The 25,220-nt window shown below is 46.2% G+C and overlaps 5 protein-coding genes and 1 long non-coding RNA gene across 8 annotated transcripts; 2 read left to right on the top strand and 4 right to left on the bottom strand.

The window, feature by feature from the left end:
* Positions 2,998-5,573, bottom strand: LOC8056262. Its single transcript, XM_002454801.2, has 5 exons — positions 4,668-5,573; positions 4,377-4,580; positions 3,764-3,847; positions 3,536-3,658; positions 2,998-3,457 (listed from the first exon to the last, which is right to left on the bottom strand). The coding sequence occupies exons 1-5, from the start codon at positions 4,914-4,916 to the stop codon at positions 3,320-3,322; spliced, it is 798 nt and encodes a 265-aa protein (XP_002454846.1). The 5' UTR covers positions 4,917-5,573; the 3' UTR covers positions 2,998-3,319.
* On the top strand, positions 5,899-9,790 carry LOC8056263 (sucrose synthase 6). Its single transcript, XM_021459722.1, has 11 exons — positions 5,899-7,062; positions 7,152-7,328; positions 7,462-7,578; positions 7,693-7,859; positions 7,979-8,203; positions 8,291-8,612; positions 8,711-8,955; positions 9,033-9,171; positions 9,280-9,368; positions 9,453-9,476; positions 9,577-9,790. The coding sequence occupies exons 1-11, from the start codon at positions 6,037-6,039 to the stop codon at positions 9,635-9,637; spliced, it is 2,592 nt and encodes an 863-aa protein (XP_021315397.1). The 5' UTR covers positions 5,899-6,036; the 3' UTR covers positions 9,638-9,790.
* LOC110434881 lies at positions 6,888-7,707 on the bottom strand. Its single transcript, XR_002452399.1, has 3 exons — positions 7,439-7,707; positions 7,110-7,352; positions 6,888-6,978 (listed from the first exon to the last, which is right to left on the bottom strand). It is a non-coding gene; the product is annotated as an uncharacterized LOC110434881 (long non-coding RNA).
* Positions 10,016-17,958, bottom strand: LOC8066449 (protein argonaute 1C). Of its 2 annotated transcripts, none has more exons than XM_021459721.1 (23): positions 17,734-17,958; positions 16,992-17,578; positions 16,705-16,913; positions 16,426-16,581; positions 16,207-16,340; positions 15,900-16,009; positions 14,919-15,025; positions 14,693-14,831; positions 14,409-14,525; positions 14,198-14,305; positions 13,914-13,985; positions 12,993-13,115; positions 12,670-12,835; positions 12,320-12,444; positions 12,090-12,227; positions 11,834-11,976; positions 11,645-11,707; positions 11,503-11,566; positions 11,293-11,428; positions 10,870-10,943; positions 10,682-10,776; positions 10,580-10,611; positions 10,016-10,442 (listed from the first exon to the last, which is right to left on the bottom strand). In XM_021459721.1, the coding sequence occupies exons 2-23, from the start codon at positions 17,556-17,558 to the stop codon at positions 10,306-10,308; spliced, it is 3,015 nt and encodes a 1,004-aa protein (XP_021315396.1). In that variant the 5' UTR covers positions 17,559-17,578; positions 17,734-17,958; the 3' UTR covers positions 10,016-10,305. The 2 variants fall into 2 exon arrangements, with proteins under 2 accessions (XP_021315396.1, XP_002454847.1); XM_002454802.2 differs by having other exon boundaries at positions 10,016-10,479; positions 17,734-17,957.
* On the bottom strand, positions 19,944-21,379 carry LOC8056264 (probable phospholipase A2 homolog 1). 2 transcript variants are annotated; one of them, XM_002454803.2, is made up of 3 exons: positions 21,182-21,379; positions 20,975-21,094; positions 19,944-20,303 (listed from the first exon to the last, which is right to left on the bottom strand). In XM_002454803.2, the coding sequence occupies exons 1-3, from the start codon at positions 21,294-21,296 to the stop codon at positions 20,125-20,127; spliced, it is 414 nt and encodes a 137-aa protein (XP_002454848.1). In that variant the 5' UTR covers positions 21,297-21,379; the 3' UTR covers positions 19,944-20,124. The 2 variants fall into 2 exon arrangements, with proteins under 2 accessions (XP_002454848.1, XP_021315398.1); XM_021459723.1 differs by having other exon boundaries at positions 20,807-21,094.
* Positions 21,438-25,049, top strand: LOC8056265 (homoserine kinase). Its single transcript, XM_002453053.2, has 2 exons — positions 21,438-22,731; positions 24,671-25,049. Exon 1 carries the CDS (start codon positions 21,559-21,561, stop codon positions 22,723-22,725), a length of 1,167 nt encoding a protein of 388 aa, XP_002453098.1. The 5' UTR covers positions 21,438-21,558; the 3' UTR covers positions 22,726-22,731; positions 24,671-25,049.

The raw sequence follows: 25,220 nt of genomic DNA on the forward strand, positions 1-25,220 counted from the left end.
TTTTTATAGTACGGCTATCTATCCTAAATGTGATCACACCCTCTATGGTGTCTTGATCACCAAAACCAAAACCCTGAGCCGGACCACTTGTCGCTCTTCACGTCTCGCTCAACTAGAGTTGCTCTTCGTGATTCTAAACAAGCAAACAAGGTGCTACCTTAGCAAGAGCTCACTTAACCAATTCTAGAAGCAAGGTCACACAAACCTATGCCACTTGTACTTTGCAAATCGGGGAGCTCCTACACAACTAGTAAGCAAAAGCACAAAGCTCCTAAGCTCACTAGCAATGCTCGATAACAAGGCAACCAATGCCAAATTAGAGAGCGCAAGTTACTTAGCTACACAAACTAAGCAATGTGACTAACAAGGTTACACAAACCAAATTAGTCACGCAAGGGAACTACTTCTAGCTACACAAGCAAGAAGGTAACTAGCAAGCTACACAAGCTAACTAATTACAAGAGCAACTACACAAGCACAAGTATGTGAATGTAAGAACAAGCTTGTGTTAGGGATTTGCAAACCAATGGGAAGAACAAATGTTGACACGATGATTTTCTCCCGAGGTTCACTTGGTTGCCACCAAGCTACGTCCCCGTTGAGACAAGCTCCAAGGTTGTCGCCGGTCCTCTTGCTAGTGGTGACCCGCAAGTCACACTCTCCCACGTGGAGTGCTTACCACAAGCTCTAGCACTTGACCCAGCCGGACCACTTGTCGCTCTTCACGTCTCGCTCAACTAGAGTTGCTCTTCGCGATCCCCGCGGGGTGAGCACCATACCCATCACAATCTCTTGTCCGGAGCACCGCACAAACTCCTTGCGTGCTTCGACGGAGTCACAAGCCACCAAGCCGTCTAGGAGGTGGCAACCTCCAAGAGTAACAAGCACCACCGGCTTGCAACACGAACACCTAGTGCCACTCGATGCAATCTCTCAATGCAACGCACTAGAATCGCTCACTCACACAATCGGATGATCACTGTCAAGCATATGTGAGTTAGAGGCTTCACTAGCACTCCCCAAGCATGGACACTAAGTCCCAAGGGTGCTCAGCCTAGCCAAGGCCGGCCACCACTTCTATTTATAGCCCCAAGGGTTAAACTAGCCGTTGCCTCTTCACTGGGCAAAACACGTGGGCACCGGACGCTCACAGGGAGCCACCGGATGCTCAACCCCCAGCGTCCGGTGCTCAGGCGTCACCCACGTGTCACTAGCCATTTGAACTCGACCGTTTCCGCCAACGGCTACCACGCGCTCGCGCCTGACACAGCACCACCGGACGCTCAACTAGTCCACACCGGACGCGTCCGGTGCACACCGGACCCGTGCGCAGAGAGCTCCGCAAACTCGCACGGTCACCGGACGCAAGCCACCGGACGCACCCTGAGCGTCCGGTGCTCACCGGTCAGAAACTCCTCGCACGCACTCGCTGACGTCAAACACCACCGGACGCTCAAACAGTAACCGCCCAGCGTCCGGTGCCAGCGTCCGGTGCGCTCTGCACACCTGAGTCACAGACACCACACCGGACGCTCTGGACCAGCGTCCGGTGCTGCCAACACCAGCGTCCGGTGAGGTTTTCTCGCAACTTCTCTAAATTTCCCACCGGCGCAATAGAAAATATGCATTTAATTTTCTCAAAAGCGCCGAATCCCGCCTCGCAAGCTTGGCGAGAGGGAGAGAGGAACCCACACCCCTCTCAACCCTAGGAACTCCACCTCCTTTGTAAATGTGCTAACACCAACAAGTGTCCACCACCAAAGTGTATGTGTGTTAGCTTTTCACAAACATTTCCCAAAGGAGTTAGCCTCTCAACTTGCCACGCCACTCGATCCTAACACGTATGCAAAGTTAGATCGCTCAAGTGGCACTAGATGACCGATATGCAAACAACTTTGCCCCTCTTTATAGTACGGCCATCTATCCTAAATCCGGTCATAAACTTCTCTACACACCTATGACCGGTAAAATGAAAATATCCTAGGTTATACCTTTGCTTTGCGTATTCCATTTCATCTCCTCCAATGTTGATGCAACACATGCACCAACTAATCACCAAATGATATGATCCACTTCATATCATCATGTTACCGTATTGGTTCATCGATCTTGACTTCACTTGCTCTTCACCGTTGCCTCGGTCCATCGGCGCCAAGTCTTGCTCAAGCTTCACCGTCACACGCGGTCCCTCGCTTCAAAGCCTCCGACTTGCCCTTCACTCTTGCAACCGGTCCATCGAGCCAAGCCTCATCTTGATCTTCTCCACCTTGGTCACATGACTCCATGTTATGTCTCATATGCAATGAGCTCCTCCATCATCATATAATCACATGTGGACTAATCTCGTGTGAATCTCACATAAACACTATTAGTCCACCTAAGTTGTCACTCAATTACCAAAACCAAACAAGGACCTTTCACCATCTAGCCTTTTGATATTCGCTTTCTACTTTTGGATAGTACACTTCATTAGCCATCTAGCCTTTTGATTTTACAGAGTCTATTGGAGTACTCTAATATTTTTTTGCCAAATCTATTTTAGAAAGTAGCTAAATGAATAAATTTGGCTAGTCTTTTTGGCTAATCTCTTTGAGATGCTCTTAAGATGCTAAGTCTATTAGACAAAACCATTAGTGCTTAGGCAAAGATTTCCATTTGGGAGAGGAAGAGGAGGCAAGCACAAAAAACATGTGGGAGATAGTGGCGGCAAGCACAAGAGATTTAATCCACAAATCCAGTGTTTCTAATCCATCATCTAGGATTATAGACCAACCTTTGAAATCATTTAAATTACTACTAGCACAGCTCAGGTCCTTGCAAACATTTTTTTCACATGCCTGATTGCTATGGTACAATCCAACATTGTGCTCTCTCCATTCTCTGCTAGTATATGATGTATTATTATGAAGCATTGCTATATTCCACTTCCACCCACCAGCGTTTTCTTTTCTTCCCAAAAAGTAGCGGTGCAGCATTATGTAAGTGAACCATGTTCGCTCCAAGTGAAATGGAGAGGCTGCTTTCATATTAATACATGATACATCAACAAACCATAAGCAGACCATGGCCTTTTCATTTCCTTCAGATCCATCACAAACACAACAGCAAGCTCTAGCCAATGGAATAGAGTGTGCAAGTGAAGCAGGATAAACTTGCTCCTGGTCTAAAAACATCACAGCTACCGAAAACAGGAACGAAAGAAAATTAGCAGGGACCAGATTTGAATCAGATCATCAGCGGCACGATGCAACACTCGCGTTGCGCACAAGTTAATCCAAGAAATGCTCTGAACGGTTGGTTGTCTTGTTGGTTGTTGCCTTCACTTCTTGTGCGCCCTGTAGTCTGGGGAGTTGTGGGGCAACGGGGACAGTGGATGCCTTGAAGAATCTGCACAGCCAAAATCAAGAGCTCGGCCAGCGGGGCTGCCATCCCTCAAGCTAGAAGACTTGCGCTTGTTCTGCAACAAAAATCATTCATCACATCATCCCATCACACTTTGCTTCCTCTTAGCCTGCGACAGAATTTATCAATTTACCTTGGTGGATGTACTGGCAGATTTCTTTCTTTCGGACCGGCGCTGTCGCTCTTTCTCCAGCAAACCCAGCAGCCTTTTGATCTCTTCATCGAGAGCCCTGTTGTCCTCACTCAGCGTGACGACCTTCAAGGACAGCAATCAAGAAAACAATTGATTTGTGTGTCATCAATAGGTAATCAGTCATGTAAAAACACAAGAATCTCAAGAACATGAGTGCTTTTGATATACCTCCGCCTCTGCTGTATCAAGGTTCATCTTCAGAATCTCCTTTTCCTTCTGTAGTTCTTGCACTTGAGCCATCAATGCTGCCGACTGCATAATGTGTTGGCACTTGATCAGGTCAAAGCCAAAGGCAACACAAAATAGTAGTGGTGAGAGGAATCTAATCTAGTCTAGGAAATAAAACAAATCGTCTGATGTTGGCGTGTTAAGTTACACATTTACAAAGGCATGTGCAAATACAAACTTGAAAGAATTGCGGAACAATCTATTATTGTATTACGCAATTTATTGTGACTAGCACAAACTTGTGAAGGTTGTTCATGTCATGTGAATGCAAAACGACACCTTTAAAGGATCAGGACATCCCTGTTTGTTCTATAGCCCAAAATCCTGTCCAGAGACGAAATTACAGTAGATACTAGTGTGATTGAATTGGATTGGATTTGTAATGTAAACGTAATCATCAATCGATTAAATGACTCTACACAAGGCAAAACACTCACGGTTCCATCTATATGTATTTTGAATACCACCAGACAGTGGAAAGCACGGTTCTTAAGCAGAGCAGCAGTAGTTAGGAAGAAGGGGTGGGGAAAAAAGAGAGAGAGAGGAAACTGACATGTGCGCTCTGGTTTAGGCGTGCGCGGAGGTCGTCGTTCTCCCTGGCGAGGTCGTCGCAGGACTCCATGGCTCGCTCGAGATCTCGCTCATAGAGCCGGCACTCCTTGTTGCTCTTGTCGGAGAGGTCGGCGTAGGCGGCGGCCATGGCCTCCTTTTCCTCGACGCAGCGGCGGAGGCCGGCGGCGTTCATGGAGGCCTCGGCCTGGGGAAGGAGAGCGACTGGATGACGAATCAAGACCCCCGAAGGGAGGAAGAGCAGAGAGAGTCCGTTGGTTGTGAGTTTGTGTACCTTGAGGAGGTCGATGCGGCGCTGGGCTGCGCGAAGGTCCTCCTGGAGCGAGAAGACGTGGTCCTGGAGGCGGTGGCGCTGGTCCTCGGAGGCGAGGAGCTTGAGGCGGAGGGAGCGATCGGAGACGGGGAGGCCGAGGGAGGCGTGGATGGAGTCGCGCACGTACTCCTCGGCGCCGCCGGGGAGCGGGAGCTGCGTAACCCTAGTATCATCCGTGTGCGGCGGCGGCGGCGGCGGCGTGGGTCTCATGGCTTGGGTGCGGCACGGCGGCAGGCTCGGGGCGCGATGCGATGCGGGCAGGCTCCGCTCCGGCGGCTAGTAGAGTCGAGTAGAGGAGGAAACAAGAAGGAGAGGAGTCGTAAGGAGGCCGTGCGATTTGGATTTTTTTTGAATCGACGAATTGGCCGATTGGTTGGGGTTGGGGTTGGGGAGAGACAAGGAAGAGATAACCGTTGCCGCTTGCGTTGCGTTGCGTTGCGTTGTTACCCTAACTAGTTGGTCTGGGCCTCCATTCGTTTGCTTCTTCTTCCATCCATACGGCCCAAGCACTGGCACTGGTTGGCCCGCTGCTGCCACAGTTGACAAGTATGGATGGTTGGTTTTTTTTTTCTCTTTTTTTATCATTGCACATCGACAAGAATGTTCTGGAAAAGGTTCAGATATTTTTTTTTGTATATTTTTCTCATTTTCCTAGAGACAAATATATTTTTTAAGGTTCTAGATGTATTTTCATGAGATTTATTAAATATTTTAATTTTTCTTGTGTCACAATAGTATATCATTTGGATTTTTCTCAAAAAAAAAATCAGATATATTTTTCTTGGTTTAAAATCATATCAAGTATTTACCGGATTTTATTTATTTATTAATAACAATAACTAAAAAAAGGACGAAAACCACTTGAACTAGGGCAAGGAAGCAATTTCAATGATTTTATTTAAGAGTTTAGGGGAAAAATAACATGTATGGTTTTGAAGTCCAAGGGGGGAAATGATAGTTTAGGTAAGAGCTGAGGTAAAGATACTCATGTGTTTTCCAATAGTCGGTGTTGATGCATTTGAAAAACAATGTATTAGTGATGACTCAGACACAACACGATAATAACATGATATTCTGACGATAAGCATTTCGAAGGTAAAGGAAAAGGCAATGCCTTTCTTGCCTGGCGTCCCATGCCAATGCTTGCTTGTCGTGGTCATGGTCTATTTTGCTCTTGGTAATAAGAATGGTATAGTAGTAGTAGTAGTAGTAGTAGTAGTAGTAGTATATAAAGATGGAGCAAGCATCGATCGATCGATCATTGGCGATTACATTAATTGCCTCCTTCCAGCACTAGAGAGGAGAGGAGAGGAGAGGAGAGGAGATATATATGATGAGGCGGTCGGACAGCATCGCGGACATGATGCCCGAGGCGCTGCGTCAGAGCCGATACCACATGAAGCGCTGCTTCCAGCGGTTCGTGTCCCAGGGCAGCAGGCTCATGAAGCAGCAGCATCTCCTGGAGGAGCTCCACGGCGGCGGCTCGGCGGACAACAACAAGCAGCTGGCCGCCGACGGCTTCCTCGGCCACGTCATCTCCTGCACGCACGAGGCTGTGGTGCTGCCTCCCTACGTGGCCTTGGCCGTGCGGAGGAACCCTGGCGTCTGGGAGTACATCACCGTCCACTCCGGCGACCTCACTGTCCAGCAGATCACGCCATCCGACTACCTCAAGCGCAAGGAAATCCTATTCCTATACGACAACTCCTCCCAGTTGGAGGTGAACTTGGGCGCCCTGGACCTCTCCACGCCTCGCCTTACGCTGCCTTGTTCCATCGGCAACGGCATGCACTTGGTCTCCAGATTCCTGTCCTCCAGGCTCGGCGGCGGCGGCGGCAGGACGAAGAATAAGGCGCTGCTGGACTACCTGCTGGCGCTCAGGTACTACCGGCGGCGGCCGGGCGACCAGCAGCAGATCAATAATAAGCTGCTCATCAGCGACACCCTCGACACCGTCGGCAAGCTCCAGGCGGCGCTGCTCCTCGCCCAGGCCTTCGTCTCGGAGCAGCACCCGGACACGCCGTACCAGCAGATGGCGCACAGGTTCCAGGAGTGGGGGCTGGAGAAAGGATGGGGCGACACCGCCGAGGCGTGCGGCCACACGCTCGCCTGCCTCGCCGAGGTGCTCCAGGCGCCGGACCCTGCCAGCATACACAGGTTCTTCAGCAGGGTGCCGTCGGTGTTCGACGTCGTCATCTTCTCCGTCCACGGCTACTTCGGGCAGCACAAGGTCCTGGGGATGCCCGACACCGGTGGCCAGGTCGTCTACATCCTGGACCAAGTCAGAGCGCTTGAGGAGGAGCTTCTTCAGAGAATCAAGGGGCAGGGCCTCACTTTCACGCCCAACATCCTTGTGGTAATCATATGCATATATGCATTGTACGTCTAATTAACACACCGTACCCAGTCACCATGCATGTCGATCAATGCCCGTTGCTGATGCAGCTCACAAGGCTCATACCAGAAGCAAAGGGCACCACCTGCAACGTGGAGCTGGAACCCATTGAGAACACAAGGCACTCCAGCATCCTCCGTGTGCCATTCAAGACCCAAGATGGCCAGGATCTGCCCCACTGGGTCTCCCGCTTCGACATTTACCCTTACCTAGAGAGATACGCTCAGGTTTCCATCCATCTCTTCTTGGGACTATATGCAATTGTATTATATTAACTACTATTATGATCATGATATATACTGACAACCGTACTATTTTTCTATGAATACATATGTACCTTGGCATGGCATGAAACTTCAGGATTCCTGTGCCAAGATCCTAGATATATTGGGGCGCAAACCAGACCTGGTCATCGGCAATTACACTGATGGCAACTTAGTAGCTTACCTCGTGTCAAGGAAGCTTGGAGTTACCCAGGTGAAGATCCCGCCAATGCAGTAATATCAAATATGCAAGGCAGAACCTTCTCCTTGTGGTACCAATCAAGTAAAATCTGACAAAAACGAAAAATCTTATCCGTCAACATAACAGGGGACGATCGCGCATGCCCTCGAGAAGACGAAGTATGAGGATTCCGATGTCAAGTGGAGAGAAATGGACCACAAGTATCATTTCTCGTGCCAGTTTACTGCTGATATGATCGCAATGAACACCAGTGACTTCATCATCGCTAGCACCTACCAAGAAATAGCAGGAAGGTCAGCCATCGCCTAACTAAATTCCTCTAGTGTGCCCTGTGCCTTACTTTGCTTGGGCAATGTCATGCTACTTACTACTACTCATCAAACCATTTTCGCAATGACACCACACCATGCAGCAAAGACAAGCCTGGCCAGTATGAGAGCCACTATGCGTTCACAATGCCAGGGCTCTGCCGCTTCGCTACAGGCATCAATGTCTTCGACCCCAAGTTCAATATCGCTGCCCCTGGCGCGGATCAATCAGTTTACTTCCCATTCACACTTAAGCACAAGCGCCTCACAGACCTGCATCCACAGATCGAGGCGCTAGTCTACGGCAAAGAGGAAAATGATGAGCACATGTAAGTACATGCATTCAGGCTTGTTTTCCTTTGACTTTTGGCGAAATCATGCTCATGGTTCTCAACTGTGTGATATGATGCAAGCAGAGGCTACTTGGAAAACAGGAGGAAGCCGGTCATATTTTCAATGGCAAGGCTTGACAAGGTGAAGAACATCACAGGGCTTGTTGAATGGTATGGTCAGGACAAAAGGCTCAGGGTCCTTGTCAACCTTGTAGTCGTGGGAGGGCTCCTGGACCCCACGCAGTCCAAGGACAGGGAGGAGATTGAGGAGATAAACAAGATGCACAGTTTGATCAACAAGTACCAGCTCAAGGGGCAGATCCGCTGGATAAAAGCCCAGACAGACCGTGTGCGCAACGGGGAGCTTTACCGTTGCATAGCAGATACCAGGGGAGCCTTTGTTCAGGTACTCAAGAGTTATTATGATATATATATAGCCAGGAGAGATGCTAGTCATGAAACTCGGTGCTAACCTAGCCAATCCAATGCTGTTGTGCCTTTCAGCCTGCGCTCTATGAAGCCTTTGGACTCACTGTCATCGAGGCAATGAACTGTGGGCTGCCAACCTTTGCAACAAATCAGGGAGGCCCCGCAGAAATCATCGTCGATGAGGTCTCTGGTTTCCATATCAACCCACTTGATGGAAAAGAGGCAAGCAACAAGATTGCCAACTTCTTCCAGAAATGCAACGAAGATCCCATGTACTGGAACAGAATGTCCACCGCTGGACTGCAACGCATCTATGAATGGTAATGTATCTCCAGTAATCATCCAAGGAACAGAACGCCCATCATGTGTGTGACATGTGTCTCGTCTTTGATTGTAGCTACACCTGGCAGATCTATGCAACAAAAGTTCTGAACATGGGGTCAATGTATGGCTTCTGGAGGACTCTGGACAAAGAAGAGAAGCAGGCCAAACAGCAGTACCTACAGATGTTCTACAACCTTCATTTCAGGAAGCTGGTGAGTCGAGGACCAGTACTAGCTGGAGTAGGATTCTCATTGTGTTTTGAAGGAAACTACGTACAGTACCTCAAGAGCGCAAAATTTTAACTTTGTTGATGTTTTTAGGCAAATGCGGTGCCGAAAGTGGGCGAACAACCTGAGCAAGCTACGGCAGTGCCATTGCCTGATAGGTCGGCACCAAGGCCAAAAGAAAGGCAAGTGTGTCCACTCTTAAGAAATTTACTGAAGATAAAGTGGGGAAGCAACTGAACTGACTTGACGGGTGGTTTGTTATGCAGAAGGACGCAGATAAGGATTCAGAGGTGAGAGCTTTATCATGCTGACAGCTGCAAAGCACAATTATTTGATTGAATTAATAATCCATGGTAAAAGCTGTCTCTGCCTGAACTCTGAACTCTGCAGAATTGCAAGCAACTTACTTGGACCAGTGCTACCAGCCTCTCATCTCTCGGATGCTGCTTGAAGTGAGGGGCTGTCGGCTGTCCAGACCAAAGCCAGATGTGTGCCCGAGTGATAATTTGTTTCCTCCTTTTTCTCTTAACTGTCATTGACTGGGAAAGATGTAAATGGAAATAAGTAAATAAATAAAATCGCGGTGTCCATGACGATTGTGAAAGCAATACGTACTGACCAGAGTTGCATGCTGCCCGTAGCATGAACCATCACCAGCCTAGCATAAGTAATACCAGAGTCAGCTACTTGCCTATTAAGATTGAGTACCACCTAATGCAGTGTTCAGATTGATAATGAAATCCACAGGACATATTTCTTTTCTTTTTTTAATTTACCGCTACAGGTGGCAAGACTCCAAAGCACCTGCACCTGCATGAACAGCTCCAAATAACCAAACAGGGGATACCATTTCCTTATTCCTTTACACGACATACACACACAACCGAGGGTATTACTATGTTACAGCGTGCATACATGATCCGTGGACACAATAGCATGAGTGCATACATGCGGTGCTCGAGGAAGAAACGTAGACCAGTACAGTAAATGGTAACAGTACAGCACCCAAAGTAGCAGCTGCCAGATTATTACGATCTCCAAACATATTTACAAGTGAGGGTACCATAAGCGCCCCAGCCTAGCCTCAGCAGTAGAACATGACCCTCTTTACGTTATCCTTCAGAGCTGGAAGTGGCCTAACAGCTGCACCACCAGGGGCCCGAGTGCTATGGGATGCTGACTGAGGTCCACGGCCTGCAGGACCACTTGCCACCGATCCACTGTCAGAAGTCTCTGGTTCCATGTAAAAACGAGCCCTGAAGGCAGCCAGGTGAGCATAATACGCTGGTGGAACTGAAAATGGAAAAATAAAATAAAATAAAAGGGATTTTAGTCACGACGCAAGCCAGTGGCACAAGTGCCAAAACAATCCCTGGAAGAGGGGATAGCTTACCGATCGATACAGAGCGGGTGCACCTTGCATAACTGCACATATGATGCGAGTTAGAAAAATAGCATTCGAAAAGGAAATTTCACCAGAGAAATAGGCACTTACGTGTAACAGAGGTTGTTTGTAAGAGTCTGCAACTCGTCAGCAGAGAAGTTGTTTTCATCCCACAAGACATGATAATGAGCTGGACGGCTAGTGCCCTATATATACATGGGGTAGGTAAATGATGACTTGTTCGTCAGATAGAATGATATTATCTGACAATCCATATGCAAGCAAATCATGGTCTGTACCTTAATGCCAGCATGGCTACACAAGTAGAAGTCAAATTCAGTAGGATGACAGATCTTCGAATCTACAACAGTACCTTTCAAAAGGTACAACATGGCAGTAGTCATTTTTTTAGATAATAAGCAGCAGTAACAAACATCAGTATTACTCCCTCCGTCCTGTAATACAAGACATTCTAAAAAATTTAAGACAACTTAAGGGAATCCTCAAATGACGCATGTACCCATGGATTAAACCCAATTAAGGAGTTTCTCCTCAAATCATGGTTTCCTTTTTAACTATGCTAAATCTGAACATGAGCGCCACATGGAATGCCTTATATTTCAGTACAAATTTTGAGTGTCATAATGACTTGCATTCCAGAACGGAGGGAGTAACATACATAGTAATATTAACTACGAGGTACAAGCTAATATTAATATTACCTGGGAGTATGTTTCCACTCCTGTCAATTGAATTCTGATCATTGTGGTTGTGAGCAAATAATCTAGTATGATGGCGCTTCTGAACCACAACAAAAGTCACCTTTGGTTGGTACTCCGCTTCCAGGGAGGCACAGGCCTAAGTGACACATGGAGATCATGCTTAGTGGTAGCATCCACATATGCTCATGTCTGGTTTGGTCAAATATTTACCTTTCGGATAGCATTGAGCTCATACAACAGAACTTGATAAAATTGTCCTTCACTGACACCATCCCTGACAAGGAGAAAAAAAGATTAAGCTGTAGAGAAAGCAGAAAGCACTAGTACAGCTATTCACTTTGAGAGCACAAACCTGTAAAATATTATTCGCTGGGGCTTCTCACCAGTTGATTTTTTGAAGGATACAAGTAGCTCCCTGCAATTTTTTCATGTAACAAATTATTTGCCATTGAAGAAAGAGAGGTTGAAAAATGTATCACTGAATCGCTGCATGTTGCTTTCTTTCTTAAGGAAAGAAAAGTTGAAATAATGAGCAGTGCACCTTATCATTCCACCGCTGACTGTCCCTCTCTGTGGATCTTGCCAGACCTTATACAAATCCTCTATCAACTCTTGCCGATGAGCTTGAGCACAAACTAGTCCAGCATACTTTGTCACCTCTGGCCAATCTTGGGAGGCCACAACCTACAGATAAAGTTGCTTGTTAACAAATTAAGTAACCCTTCCCAAAGCAGAAGTGAAGACTCAAGAACAGATCATTAATTGCTAAAGCTAAAAGAGTGTGTTATTCTACTTACAGCAGCAATTGAGGGACTACTGTCCTCACCGGGATGAGGATGAGTCACATCAGCACCAAATATGATTGTAGGTCGATCAGTTACCAGAGGAATTCCCCTTGAGACGGCATCTACCAGCACGGTGTTCCTGCCCCCAACCTTTGCCAAATTAAAGGATGTCAACTTGACAAACACAAAAGAAAGGCAAATTGTAAACAAAATGCAAAAGTGGAGGGTACTGGACACTGAACCTTCACATTAATCTTCAGAGCAAGATTTGCAAGAATTTGTTTGTTGTTCATTTTGAAAACCTGCTTTGTGCAACAGCACTGTGAAACTATCCCAAGATCTATTTCACAGACACGCTTCAAATCACCTAGCATCAGCAAGGAGACAAGTAAAGTCAACTGAGAACTCCTTAATAATAATAATAATAATAATAATAATAATAATAATAATAATAATAATAATAATAATAATAATAATAATAATAATAATAATAATAATAATAATAATAATAATAATAATAATAATGAGAATCACACAACACCACAGGCATCAATAGGAAGAACTAGAAGTTCGAAGGACCAGGTTCACATACCATAAAGTGAGCCATTGTTGTCAGGTAGTATTCCAATAAGTAAATCAAGTTCCTTGTGTTTGGGTCCAAGAACGTTCATGGCATCATGGTACCTAGCTTTCAGAGCTCGCTCCACTTGATCAGGACGTGCATATAGAGGTGGAAGAACAGGCTCCCGAGCGAAATCCTATTATGATTATGCATGATAATATTACTGTTGTAAACAGGTGGATGAAGTACAAATCCTAATATTCATGTTGGTGCTTTTGCTTTTATAAAGATCTTGAGGTGCCTCCTCGATGTCAATAAGCAAGTTTTGCAGGAACTGTGTCAAGAATACTTGCCATTCCTGACGCTTGGCACATCAGTGCAAGTTCATGGCAGAACCCACGAACAACACTGTCTTGCACATTGCGAGCAAAATTGACACATATCCAACTTCTGACCTTACCACCATCTACCATTTTCTGGGCACAGGAAAGTAATAAAAGAATAGTAAATATCCATGCCAAATAAACAAATACCCTACGTCTCTTTGATTAATGAAACCTAAAAGCCAGTGTTTGAAATCAGTTTTGAACTGGATAATGCTGATTATTAAACGCAACTATATGGGATGCAACATAATAATCTATGGCATTATTTTTTGTTGCCCATCTGAGTTATATATTGTGACAGTATGGTTTCTTTACTAGCATATTTCATCAATCCAAGGTGACTGCGTTTTGCAAATCTTTATATAAAACACGGTGGTGGGTGGGTAGTTCTACATAAGGATCTTCTATGCAACGATCGGTCTTATGTGTGTGCCAGACACTACATAGATGGCCTTCTGCTTTGTACCTATGAGGTTTCTTTGTGTTTTAACTATACGCAATTAAAACATAGAGGCAACAAGGGGAGGCGTGATTACTGTAAAATCCATTACAACATAGAGGCAACAAGCTATATTAAAGATAAAAGTACACCATTCTCAGGAGCAGCAGAGGCCAGTTCCTAACTGAAAGACCTATTCATTGTAAGCTAGATGTTATCACAGATAGTGTCATGCCAGGCACAAGGGGAGGCGTGATTACTGTAAAAGCAGTCGTGTGGCGAAATAGCACTTGTACAGTACCGGTCAGAGTTAGGACGGTAAGAATCAAGTAGATGGTAGAATATTGTCTGTCTCCCCACCTCTACTCTCCTATTCTACTACAGGTATCGGGCTCATAATAATAATATGAGTAAAGTTTGTAAGAACTAAAGAGAGTCCATGCAGTTACCTTGTTCATCATATTCCACTGACCAACCCTAGGTAAGCAGTCCTTCTCTCGACCAGTCTCATTGTACTTAAGCTGCATTACGTGAAAATACAGAAAAAGGTTTGTTAATAAAGCCATATATTTACAAGGTAAGCATCTTTATGCGTCCAGCTTTGTGATACTCTACATCCAGTGCAAGAGCGAATATTCCATTGCTTACAGCACTTGTGCTGCTGAGAGCCTGAGAGCATGACTGAAGGTAAAGCAGAGAAAGGTCAAAACAGACAGAAATGGGTTCAGCCTACCCGTGGAGCTGGCAAAATCCGTGCCTCAACTGATGCCAGACGATCGCTAATCTTAATGCCAAACTCTTGTGCATAATCATCCTTGTCATAGGCATTCTGTTTAACCATCTGTTCACCCAAGATAACATTACAATGAAAGATCTGAACTGGCACAGAAAATTGTTGAAATTTCAAAGCCATATGAAACCATTAGAAATAATAAGATACATGCCCGAATTATATCACGCTCACGATCGCGTGGGTGCTGGCATGTCTCCTCCAAAAGAGCTCTGATCTGATTCTGGTTTAATCTCTTGGAGTACCTCTGTCCCTCCACTATTTTGCAGACCTGAATAAAGTCAAACTCTACAATTGAAAAAAATTCTCGGGAAGAATCCAAGAATAATAATAATTGCAAAATTTGGTAAAAAGAGTTAAACATGGAAATTTGGAGGTGTAGTAGTTTTTCAGGATTCAAAACAAGGAAGAAAAGATACCACTGTTTCACAATCTCACCTCCATTGGCAAGTAATTTGGACGCTGTTGATTGCCAACTTGAAGGCAAGGAAGGTAGGTGTGTTGAATGGAAAATCCATATGTCTCTTGAAAGTATTGTACAACTGACTTTATTGTACCCCCTTCATCAACAGGAAAGCTGTGGCACGAAGAACATGAATCTTTTATAGGAAAATTTAACTAGCATTTTAAATGTTTTTCGAAACGAAGAGAGAAACTTGCATACGTTAACTCTCGAGTCGCCTGAGTTGTTAACCCAGATATTCGATACTTTCTCCGCATGTTTCCACGATGAGTAACTTCCACCTTAACTCCTCGCAAGGCTTTCTTGATCTAGGGTGTGAACATAAAAGGGATATTTAAGCTAAATTGTTTAAAGTACGCACATCAGAAAGGACCTTGTGATAAACATGGAAAAAGGAGAAAAGGTACAAACTCTCATACTAGTTTTTTTAATTATCCATTGCAGACATACTTTTTTCCTTTGAAAGAAGTTTTCTTCTTTTTTTTGTGGAATGGCTGAGTGTGGGAGATAAAATGCATTTGGCAGGACAACATGCTGATCTAGTGATCTAGCAATCCAAATATGCAGCTATCACATAGTTTATTGCATTATAGTTCAAGCGTTGTGAGGCATAAGTATTGTTACAGTTTCACCTATATTTTTTTCTGCAGGACATGATTATGCAATATATGACATACAGCAAGAAAACTATAATCATCATAATCCTTCTCCTGCTAATAACTTTACAGAGTATAACCTCTGTTCTTTAATAATATATGCTGTACAGTTCAAAATTGAACAAGTCAACATCATATATTAAAGAATCGAGAGAGTACTATTTTTTAAACATACCCTAATTCTGGTTAAAAAAGTTAGAGTAGAACACAATTAATGACTTTCTATTAATACTCTTAAGGAAAAACAATATGAAAGATTATACTATATGTAATCCTCAAGAAACAACCCAAAACCAAAACAGAGCACTGTTTTCTCCTGGACATACCCCAATTTCCAATGCACAAAAAAGAAAATGCATAGATTACGTTCACGCATTGCTTATTTTTATGTCCAAACAGTACTTCTGGACATGATTATGCACATATTATACATTTTTATCTTCAAGGCAATACACAATATTTCATTTGAACACTGGTTCTTCCTATGAGATGAAGTGTCAGGAAAAGGTTAGTTCAGTGAGAACACCTTCACCCGTTCCGCGTCTGAGAGTGGCCTAGAGTGAATTTCACAATTAAGCAGCTGTGCAACAAATTCGATTACAGGCAATGGCTCAATGAAAGCTGTCGCTGACATATCTGAAAAGTCACAGAAAGTAAAATCAAAATCCAAGAGATATGTTTCTTTAATATGGATAAGAAATCATCAGTTGCGTTGAAGACATCAAGTGTGTTAGCCTCAAATGGGAAAAAAACAATGATTAAAACCATGCAGTAATAAGAAAAGACAGAAGATGTGCAAATTTGCTACCGATGGGATGGGGGATTCATATTACCAATGTTGAGTGACAAGCCCATTTGAGTAGGACGAATGCTCTGGTAGAATCCACGCCAGCTTTCTAATCCATCACCAAGGGGCTGCCTTCGGCCCAAGTCAGGCGAAAAGAATGACCGGCCAAATGGTGCGTATCTGTGGGAAACAATTTGAGAAATATCAAGATTCACTTCTCGCTTCACTGCTCCTAGTTATAATGATGGTAGAAATTCATTGCTACCTTGGCCTTGATGAAGGCAGTTCCCGCAGCACAATATCCAGAACCTGCAATGCCTCTTGAGGAGCTTCTGCATGCCTCCCAGCTAAAAAGAGCTCGAGGCGGTGGAGGTCAGCTCGTGCAGCAAATTTAATGACTACTTTGAAATTCCTACGTCGCCTGGATCAAAGCAAAGCAAAGCAAATAGTGGAGAAACAATGAAATGTGGAAGACATAATCATGAATTTGTGCGACAGGGAGGAAAACATCTTGTCTTGATGAGGAAAAATGTGAGCAGCAGACCTCTCGGAACCAGGGCCACCATCATCGTCAAATAAAGTGATATGAAATTCCTGTGAAGTAAACGGCAGTGGGCCGGCTGTGTACAGGCTCTTCCTACCATCATAGGCCGGTAGCCTCCCACCCAAGTAAGATTGCTTGTAGAGATTGACCAGCTCCTTGATGATGGCTCGACCAACAACCCTTGAGGTAACTTCCGGTGTGATTGAGACCTGTCCAAGACAAATGAGATGCATCAGGGATAAGGTATAAGAGAAGAAATGTAAAGGGTGTGAGAAATATGAACGCACATCGTAGTGATGAAGATCCTTGTCTGGCAGCTCAGCAAAGAAATGGTTGGCCTTAACCAGGCACCTGGTGCCAATACTGCCCTTTCCTGGGCGCAAAGGAAACCTGAATGACTTGCTTGATTGTGGAGGTGCGGTAGGCACAATAATCTCCTGGCCTGCAGTGGGCCCAGTAGGCACAGTCTCTCTAGGCTGAACAGGCGGGGGAGCCTCTGGCGATGGCTGCGAAGGACCTGCCGCCTGCACTGGTGGCGCTTGTGGTGCGAGCTCACGAGGAGCCTCCTCCATTGCTTGGCGCAGCTCGGGAGCAAAAGGGCTGGATGACGAGGCAGCCCCCTGCAGAGGTGTAGCACCAGCACCACGTGGGCGCCACGCTCCACTCCCGCCACGAGACGTGCGGCCTCCACCTCGCCCCTGCTGCTGGATCCCTCCACGACCTCCTCCTCCTCCTCTTCCTGCAGCAGGCTGCGGCGGGGGCTGCTGAGCACGAGCAGCGCCTCTCCCGCCCGGCTGCGGAGGCTGCGCGGCGTGGCCAGCACCAGGATGTTGCCTTCCCCTCCTCGACCCCATGCCAGGGGTTTGGGCTGCAACTGCAAAAGGGAGAGAGACGATCGATGAGTAAGAGTTGGGGCGGAAGAAATCCCCTGGCCTGGCCCCCTAGGTATCGGCGGAAATGGCGACAAAATAGGGAGCGGGAATGGAGGAGGCGGCGGCGGCGGCGGCAGCGGATCGATCGGTTACCTACCTTGGGGAGCAGGAGCAGGGGGGAGAGGCGCGACGCGAATCCGATCGGCAATGGTATGGACTGGTGAGGGGGAACTGGGAAAGCGAGCACGAGGGGAGGGAGAAGGAAGAAGGGAAGGGGATTGCGCTGCGCTGTGCTGTGGTTGCTTTCCTTCCTTCCTTCCTTGGGAAGAAAGGAAAGGACAAGGAAAAGGAAAAGGAAAAGGAAAAGGAAAAGGAGGACGAGACCAGCCGAGCCGAACAACAGCCGAGGAGCACGAGAAGGAGCAGTTTTGTTGGCATGGGCATGGGATGCCACTGCCACTGCCACTGCCACTGCCGGCCACGCTCCGCGTTGGGCTGGCATGGGCCGGCCCTCTCGCACCTTGCTGCCGACACGTGGGCGCACCTGTAGCCTGGACGCTTCGTCAGCATCTCAGTACGAATGCATGCATGTGATTTGTGATGACCTGCCCAGTGCCCACTCAGCACTCACTCTGGCCTCGGACCTGGTTACTTTCTAAAAGACTTTGAAGATTTCTTATCATATTTAATCTTTGAACAGCATAAATAAAACAGTAAATATGAATAAAAAATAATTAATTGTAGTTTGTTTCTAATTTATAAAATAAATTTTTTAAGTCCAGTTAATTTATAATCAGATAATAATTATCAAATACAAACAAAAATACTACCATTACCTAAAATATTTCACGAAGTAAGCAAGACCTCACCTCAATCGTATAAAATCATCGTGCTCTCAAAGCCTCGTTGAGCCGCAGGCCGCAAACTTTTACACTCAAGGACGCCATAAATTCAAGCAGCTCATGTATACTTCCTGCGTTCAGAAATTTGAAAATCTAGCTTACTGAGGCATCAAAAAATCGGTTGACTTTATAAAAATAATACTAGCATTTATATCTTAGGTTACATTTATTATAAAAACATATTCTACAATTAATCAAGAAATACACACACCAAGTATTGTTTGACCTATCCAGAAACGAGTTTTTTTAGGTGTGGAGAAAATATATATCAAGATGGCCACGATTTGCTCATATGAATTAAGCACAGTTGCAACAAAGTTACTACAACCAAACACTCCGAACAGTCCCCACTCATCAACTAGGCAAAGGGAAGAAGAAATAAAACAGGAACACACCACACCTCCACCTAAGAGTTCCAAGAGACTTTCTAAATCTCTCTCTCTCTAAATCATTATCTGGAAACTCATTTGCATAAAAATCGCTTTCTATATATATTTATTTTCCAACACTTTTTTATATCTCATGCACAATCTAGAGAGCTATTTTCGTCTTCTATTTTTGGGTAATGAAAAATCTAAAATAGAAGTCGGCTATATTTGGATAACCAATTAGAGAAACTGTTTAGAGGATAATTTTTTTGTATTACTACAGAAGAGCCATCCATGTTGTGTAATCTATGGGCCTGTTTGGTTCCCTTTGCTAAATTTTAGCTAGCTAAATTTTAATCACTTTAGTAGCTATAAACTTCTAAAACATATTGACTAAAAAGGAACTAAAATAGTTTAGTTTCACTAGTCACCAAAAAATAGCAAAAATAGTTTTAGTTGGCCAAAATTTAGCAAGAGGAATCAAATAGGTTCTATATTTGACTATTTTGAAAAAAAAAGAGAGTCTAACAGTTATTATATGTATCTTTCTAAAATAGTAAGTCATATATCGCAGAGTCCTCGCATGCTGGATATAGTTTACATGTGTTACTAGCCATTCGCCTCACCCTATTGGAAAGACTCTTGGAGTTTTCTACTTTTTTCTAGGATTTCTATTTTAGAAGTTGGCTAAACAGTGTAGAAAAATTTTATCTCCATAAAACTCTCTCTACTCCTATAAAACTTTTATTATCTCTAATTAATACGATGTCATATCAACGTAATTAATATCTATAAAATTCCGTTAAAACTCGACTGGCCGCGTGAAGCACTAGCGTCAACAATATCGCTTTCTCCAATTTGTACGAACCAACATGGAAATTCTTCATCCATTTATGTCCTCGGTGACACCTGGAGCCCACCTGAATAATAACTGAAGATGGAAAGAAAAGGACCCCACAAAATCGCATTGGTCGTTAAAGAACTTTTACAATAACCAATGGGACACCATTTTCCTCCTTTTCTCTCCAATTTGCCTATGCCACCAACTAGTATTTTGATAAATATATGCTCTGCTTAGGGAAAAATACTATTCAAGCTGCTGAAAAATAAAATAAACTTTTTTCTTCCCGTTTCAATTTGGCAGTCCAAAAATAAGCTATGCATCCGATGAAACAATAGTAATCATGTGGCAGTAAATTCTATTCTTCAGTGGAGTATATATGCATGTATTTCAGTTAGAATCAAGCAGCATGCAGCTGAGGTGAAGCTGAGCTAACGCTAGAGTTCCACCTTCTGGCTGCCCAACTGGCTGAGCATGATGGCCATATCCATCCCTTGAGTCATCGTTGCCATAGCAATCTCATACGGGCATTTCTTGGAGAAGCCAACCTTGCCTGCCTTTTTCACTTTCCTCATGCAGTTTTTGAACTTCTCATGGCATTTCACGCTCATCATACCTAGCAGAGAATAACAAATCAAAGCATTAAGCAAGAGACATATCAGCTGAGGAACTGCAGGTGAATACAAGTCCAAAACCATTTGAGTTGGTGTGGGGGATACCAATACAGCAATACAAATACCATATCCTCATGCTCATCCTTTGTTGATCACTATTTTCATTTTTATATATCTTTTCATGGATGGTAAATGCAAACTTTACTGTTATGAGTTTGAGGCCTTTGATTGTATATGCTAATAACTTTTGTTCTTCATTAAAGAGACCTCATACCCCAATACATGCTGGCATGGCATACCAATTGCCACCATCCATATGACAGACAAACACACTGTTCTTCAAAACTATGAACAATACAGCACATAACCAGAGAGAAGCCAGAGCAACGAATTGGAGTGAGTGATTTTTTTTTATTATGCTGTAAGGCACTGAATTTGTCAGTTAACCACTAGTTAGTAGGAGGAGGAGGATCCAACGACATCACAACCAAGAATAATAACATACCGAGTGGAGTGATCACATTGCATCCGGCAACGCAAAACCCATCCAATGAAAAATTCCTTGCTAGTGATGATTTGCAGGCTAGTGGCTTGATCCATCCACCCATCTCACTAACGAGCACAACAAGGCAGACAACAGGGACGCAAGCAGAGCAGGCAAGCAAATGTAAACCTTTCTTCTCGACGCAGCTGTCGTGGTCGCGGCAGCAGGCGTCGAGGTCGTCGCAGGGCTTCTCGCCGTCGCAGCCGCTCCAGCCCACGCCGCAGTACTTGCCGTAGCGGATTCCAACGGCTGCGGCAAAGAAGCGTTACAGAACAGGAACCAGATCAGATCGCCGCACCCATGGAGTCGATGAGGATAAGGCGGGGGGTCACGCACAGTCGCAATTCAGGGCCGCGCACGAGCGGCTGCAAGGCGGGGGCTGGGGCGCCGCGGAAGCGGAGGCGAGGACGACGGCGAGGAGGATGGCGAGGAGCGCCCGGCGCGGCGACATCGCCTCGTCTAGCAGGTTGACCGGAACCGGATTGGCTGGATGGGGTCGGGGGTCTTGGGTGGCTGACTAGGCGTCCAGGGCTGCAGCGCAGGCGAGCCGAGCCAACAAGTGGTGATGGTGCGGGCCGCAGCTGTCAGTGAGAGACGTCACCGTCGAATCCCACCACTAAACCCAACCAAAAGCTCCTCCGTGACACCGGCCAGCACCAGCAAGTGAGAGTCCTCACCTCACCTCACCCCACCCCACCCCACCCCACCGAACAATGGCGGCGGCGGCGGCGGCGACTTCCACAGCCTCCGCGCCCTCCTCCTCCTTCCCCTCCACCTGCAGGGCTAGGGCCAGGGTCGGGGCCCGGCCATCCCTCGTCTCTCTCCGCGTCAGAGCAGCGAATCCCGCCACGGTCAACGTTACCACCGCCTCCGATCCCGCCCCGGTCTTCCAGTCCGTCACGGCCTTCGCGCCAGCCACCGTCGCCAACCTCGGCCCGGGCTTCGACTTCCTCGGATGCGCCGTCGCTGACGCCTCCCTCTCCCTGGGCGACACCGTCACCGCAACCCTCGACCCCACACTCCCGCCCGCCACCGTCTCCATCGCCTCCGTCACATCCCCGTCCCGCCCCCACCTCGCCGACCGCCTCTCCAAGGACCCGCTCCGCAACTGCGCGGGCGTCGCCGCCATCGCCGCGCTCCGCGCCCTCGGCGTCCGCTCCCACGCCGTCTCCATCCACCTTACCAAGGGCCTGCCGCTCGGCTCGGGGCTCGGCTCTTCCGCGGCCTCCGCCGCCGCCGCCGCCAAGGCCGTCGACGCCCTCTTCGGCTCGCGCCTCGCCCGCGACGACCTCGTCCTCGCGGGGCTCGAGTCCGAGAAGGCCGTCAGCGGCTTCCACGCCGACAACATCGCCCCCGCCATCCTCGGCGGCTTCGTCCTCGTCCGCAGCTACGACCCCTTCCACCTCGTCCCGCTCTGCTCCCCGCCCGCGCTCCGCCTCCACTTCGTCCTCGTCACCCCCGACTTCGAGGCTCCCACGAGCAAGATGCGCGCCGCGCTGCCCAAACAGGTCGACGTCCACCAGCACGTGCGCAACTCCAGCCAGGCAGCGGCGCTCGTGGCGGCGGTGCTGCAAGGGGATGCGGGCCTCATCGGCTCCGCGATGTCGTCCGACAGCATCGTCGAGCCCACCAGGGCACCCCTCATACCTGGCATGGCGGCCGTCAAGGCGGCGGCCCTGCAAGCTGGAGCGCTGGGCTGCACAATTAGCGGCGCGGGCCCCACAGCGGTGGCCGTCATCGAAGGGGAGGAAAAGGGGGAGGAGGTTGCCCGCAGGATGGTGGACGCCTTCTGGAGCGCAGGCAAACTCAAGGCGACTGCAACCGTCGCTCAGCTCGATACCCTTGGTGCCAGGGTCATCGCCACATCATCCTTGGACTAGCCAAAGGTTAGTGATACCTGCACCTTTTGCTATTTTTTCCATTATGTTTTCAGACTTTAGAGGGATTCAGATTCGATGCCCACAACACCCTAGATACATCTTTTGATTAACTGATGTCATGTACAGAGAGTACTTTGGTATCGTTTTAGGCTAGATAGTGATACTGTTCACTGATTTGTTGTGAGAGAAAAACACTATACAATGGCTGATAAGCCGTACTGATAAACCGATTTTCTAGTTTGGATGTACTACCTTCCAACAATCAAATTCAAGATGTTGTTTGGATATTTGGATATTGAAACTAGACTTATTCAACAAAAATGGCAGCAAAGCACAAATAGAGTACCATTTCATGGACCAAACTCAACAGATCAAACTGCTCAGAGAAGCCAAAAAATCAAGTAGTTCAACATTGTATTAAGGGCACTCACAATGCAAGACTCTATCACAGAGTCCAAGATAATTAATTACATATTCTTTATGGTATTTTGCTGATGTGGCAGCATATTTATTGAAGAAAGAGGTAGAAAAAAAAATAAGACTCCAAGTCTTATTTAGACTCTAAGTCCACATTGTTCGAGGTAATAAATAACTTTACACTCTATGATAGAGTCTGCATTGTGAGTGCCCTAACACTTCAAACCTATTACATCCAAATCATTGACCAAAGAACTAGCGCACAATATTCGGCTCCCCTCAGTTTCCTCCCCCCCCCCGGTGCCTGTGTCGTCTCTGCACTCTTGCACATTGGCTGCAATCTAGCACCCCCACTCTGATCCACAACCACCTACCTGGGATGCTGGGACTACATCACAGTGCTTGAGTCTCCGGACATCCTGGTCTTCGTGATTGAGGGTGTTAAGCATGGGGGTTGGAGCAGCGAGAGGAGAGGAAGATGGAGAAACCACCATGACTACAAATAATCCTCCACTTTTGAAGAGCAATCCATCGTTGAGTTGCAGGATGATGGGGGAACTGGGTTACTTGGGCTTGGCAGTTGGTAGAAGCAAGTAGGTGCTGGTGTCTAGTCATCGAGGAGCAAGCTGAGAATGACAGCAGAGATGGGGAGTGCTCATCGACGGTGGCAGCTGGGAGATCCCAGCAAAAGAGCAGTGGCTTAGGGAGTCGGGGATGAGAACTTTGATCAGAAGCAACACGGAACAAGTCCCATTTTTCACCCTGTGAATTGGATGCAAGTTTCCTTTTCCATCTATGGAAAGTGATGGGTTTGTGATTTCATATTACAAGGCAGAACCAAGCTGGTGATCCTAGTCCTAGAATCTGAATCCAGTTCAAGAGATCCCAACAGGCTCTAATAGATTTCACTAGATTCTCTACTACTTTACTTCCATCATGAAAGAAATGGAATCTTTGGAACCCTGAACAGGTCTGTTTCTTGTCAAATTTGCAATCAAAATTTTTTACTAGCTCTTGCTTCATCAGAGTAGAAGGATGTAAGTTTTGTTGGCATCCAATATCTGTCATTCCCCATCATTGTAATAGAAAGGTTGCACTACTTTTTATAGATCAAGAGTTGTTCTGTAGAGGATAGTTCAAAATTCATGACCCCAAAATGCGTGGAACTTTTAGCTTCATGACACAAGTTAGGGTCATTGAACAGTGATTGCCTGCAGTTGACTTTGATGGAACCTGCTTGTCATGATACTTCCTCATGGCAATGAATCTCTTCGCTTGTTGTGAAAACTGAAAACAGACGGGTTAGCGAGACGCTGGAGGGGGTGTCGTCTGGTTCATTCTGATATGTTTCATTTTATTTTATTATATTGCGTTCACGGTTGTTTGGCTTGTCTGCTATCCACAAAGAGTTAGATCACTGAGGAGTTGTCAATGGTTTTACTGAAAGCTTAGTCGGTTCACTGAGAAGTTGCCAATGGTTTTACTGAAAGCCTAATCTTGCTATGCTTGCTTCTGTTTCTATCCACAGATTACGGAGGCCTCCACTTGGGAACTGGTGCTGTAATTCTATCTAGGAATACCTGTTAGCCCAAGGAAGAGTATGCTGGGTGGGAAGGGAACCCATGGATTGTATGTCTTTCGCGCATCTTCTTGTATCACTAAGTACTTTAGGTGGTCGGTTTATGTGGGTTCTGAGGTAGCAAAAATGAAACCATTAATTGATTGTCTTGGCTTTGCAATAAGTTAGTGATAGGGACATGGCCTCCATCGGCAGGAGATGTCGAAACGCTCATTTTGGCAGAATAATCCGTGGGCTGTAATTTCAATTTGGGCTGGTTTCCGCATCACGCCATGATCATGAATAAGGAAATTATTAATCTAAGAGCTGTTTGATATGAGGTTCTTTATTACGGGTCCTGCCTGAGCAGCACATAGCATTGGTTGGTTTGTTTTAGCATTCAGCAAGCAGCAGGAAAAACTAAACTGCTATATTTATCCAGAACCCAGGCCACCCTCAATTCCCGCCGGAGCTTACGAAGGAGGAACTTGGTTTGTTTTGTTTTGTTTTCCCATCCATC

This window comes from Sorghum bicolor, chromosome 4 (assembly GCF_000003195.3).
Source record: "Sorghum bicolor cultivar BTx623 chromosome 4, Sorghum_bicolor_NCBIv3, whole genome shotgun sequence".
In the NCBI taxonomy this organism is placed as follows: domain Eukaryota; kingdom Viridiplantae; phylum Streptophyta; class Magnoliopsida; order Poales; family Poaceae; genus Sorghum; species Sorghum bicolor.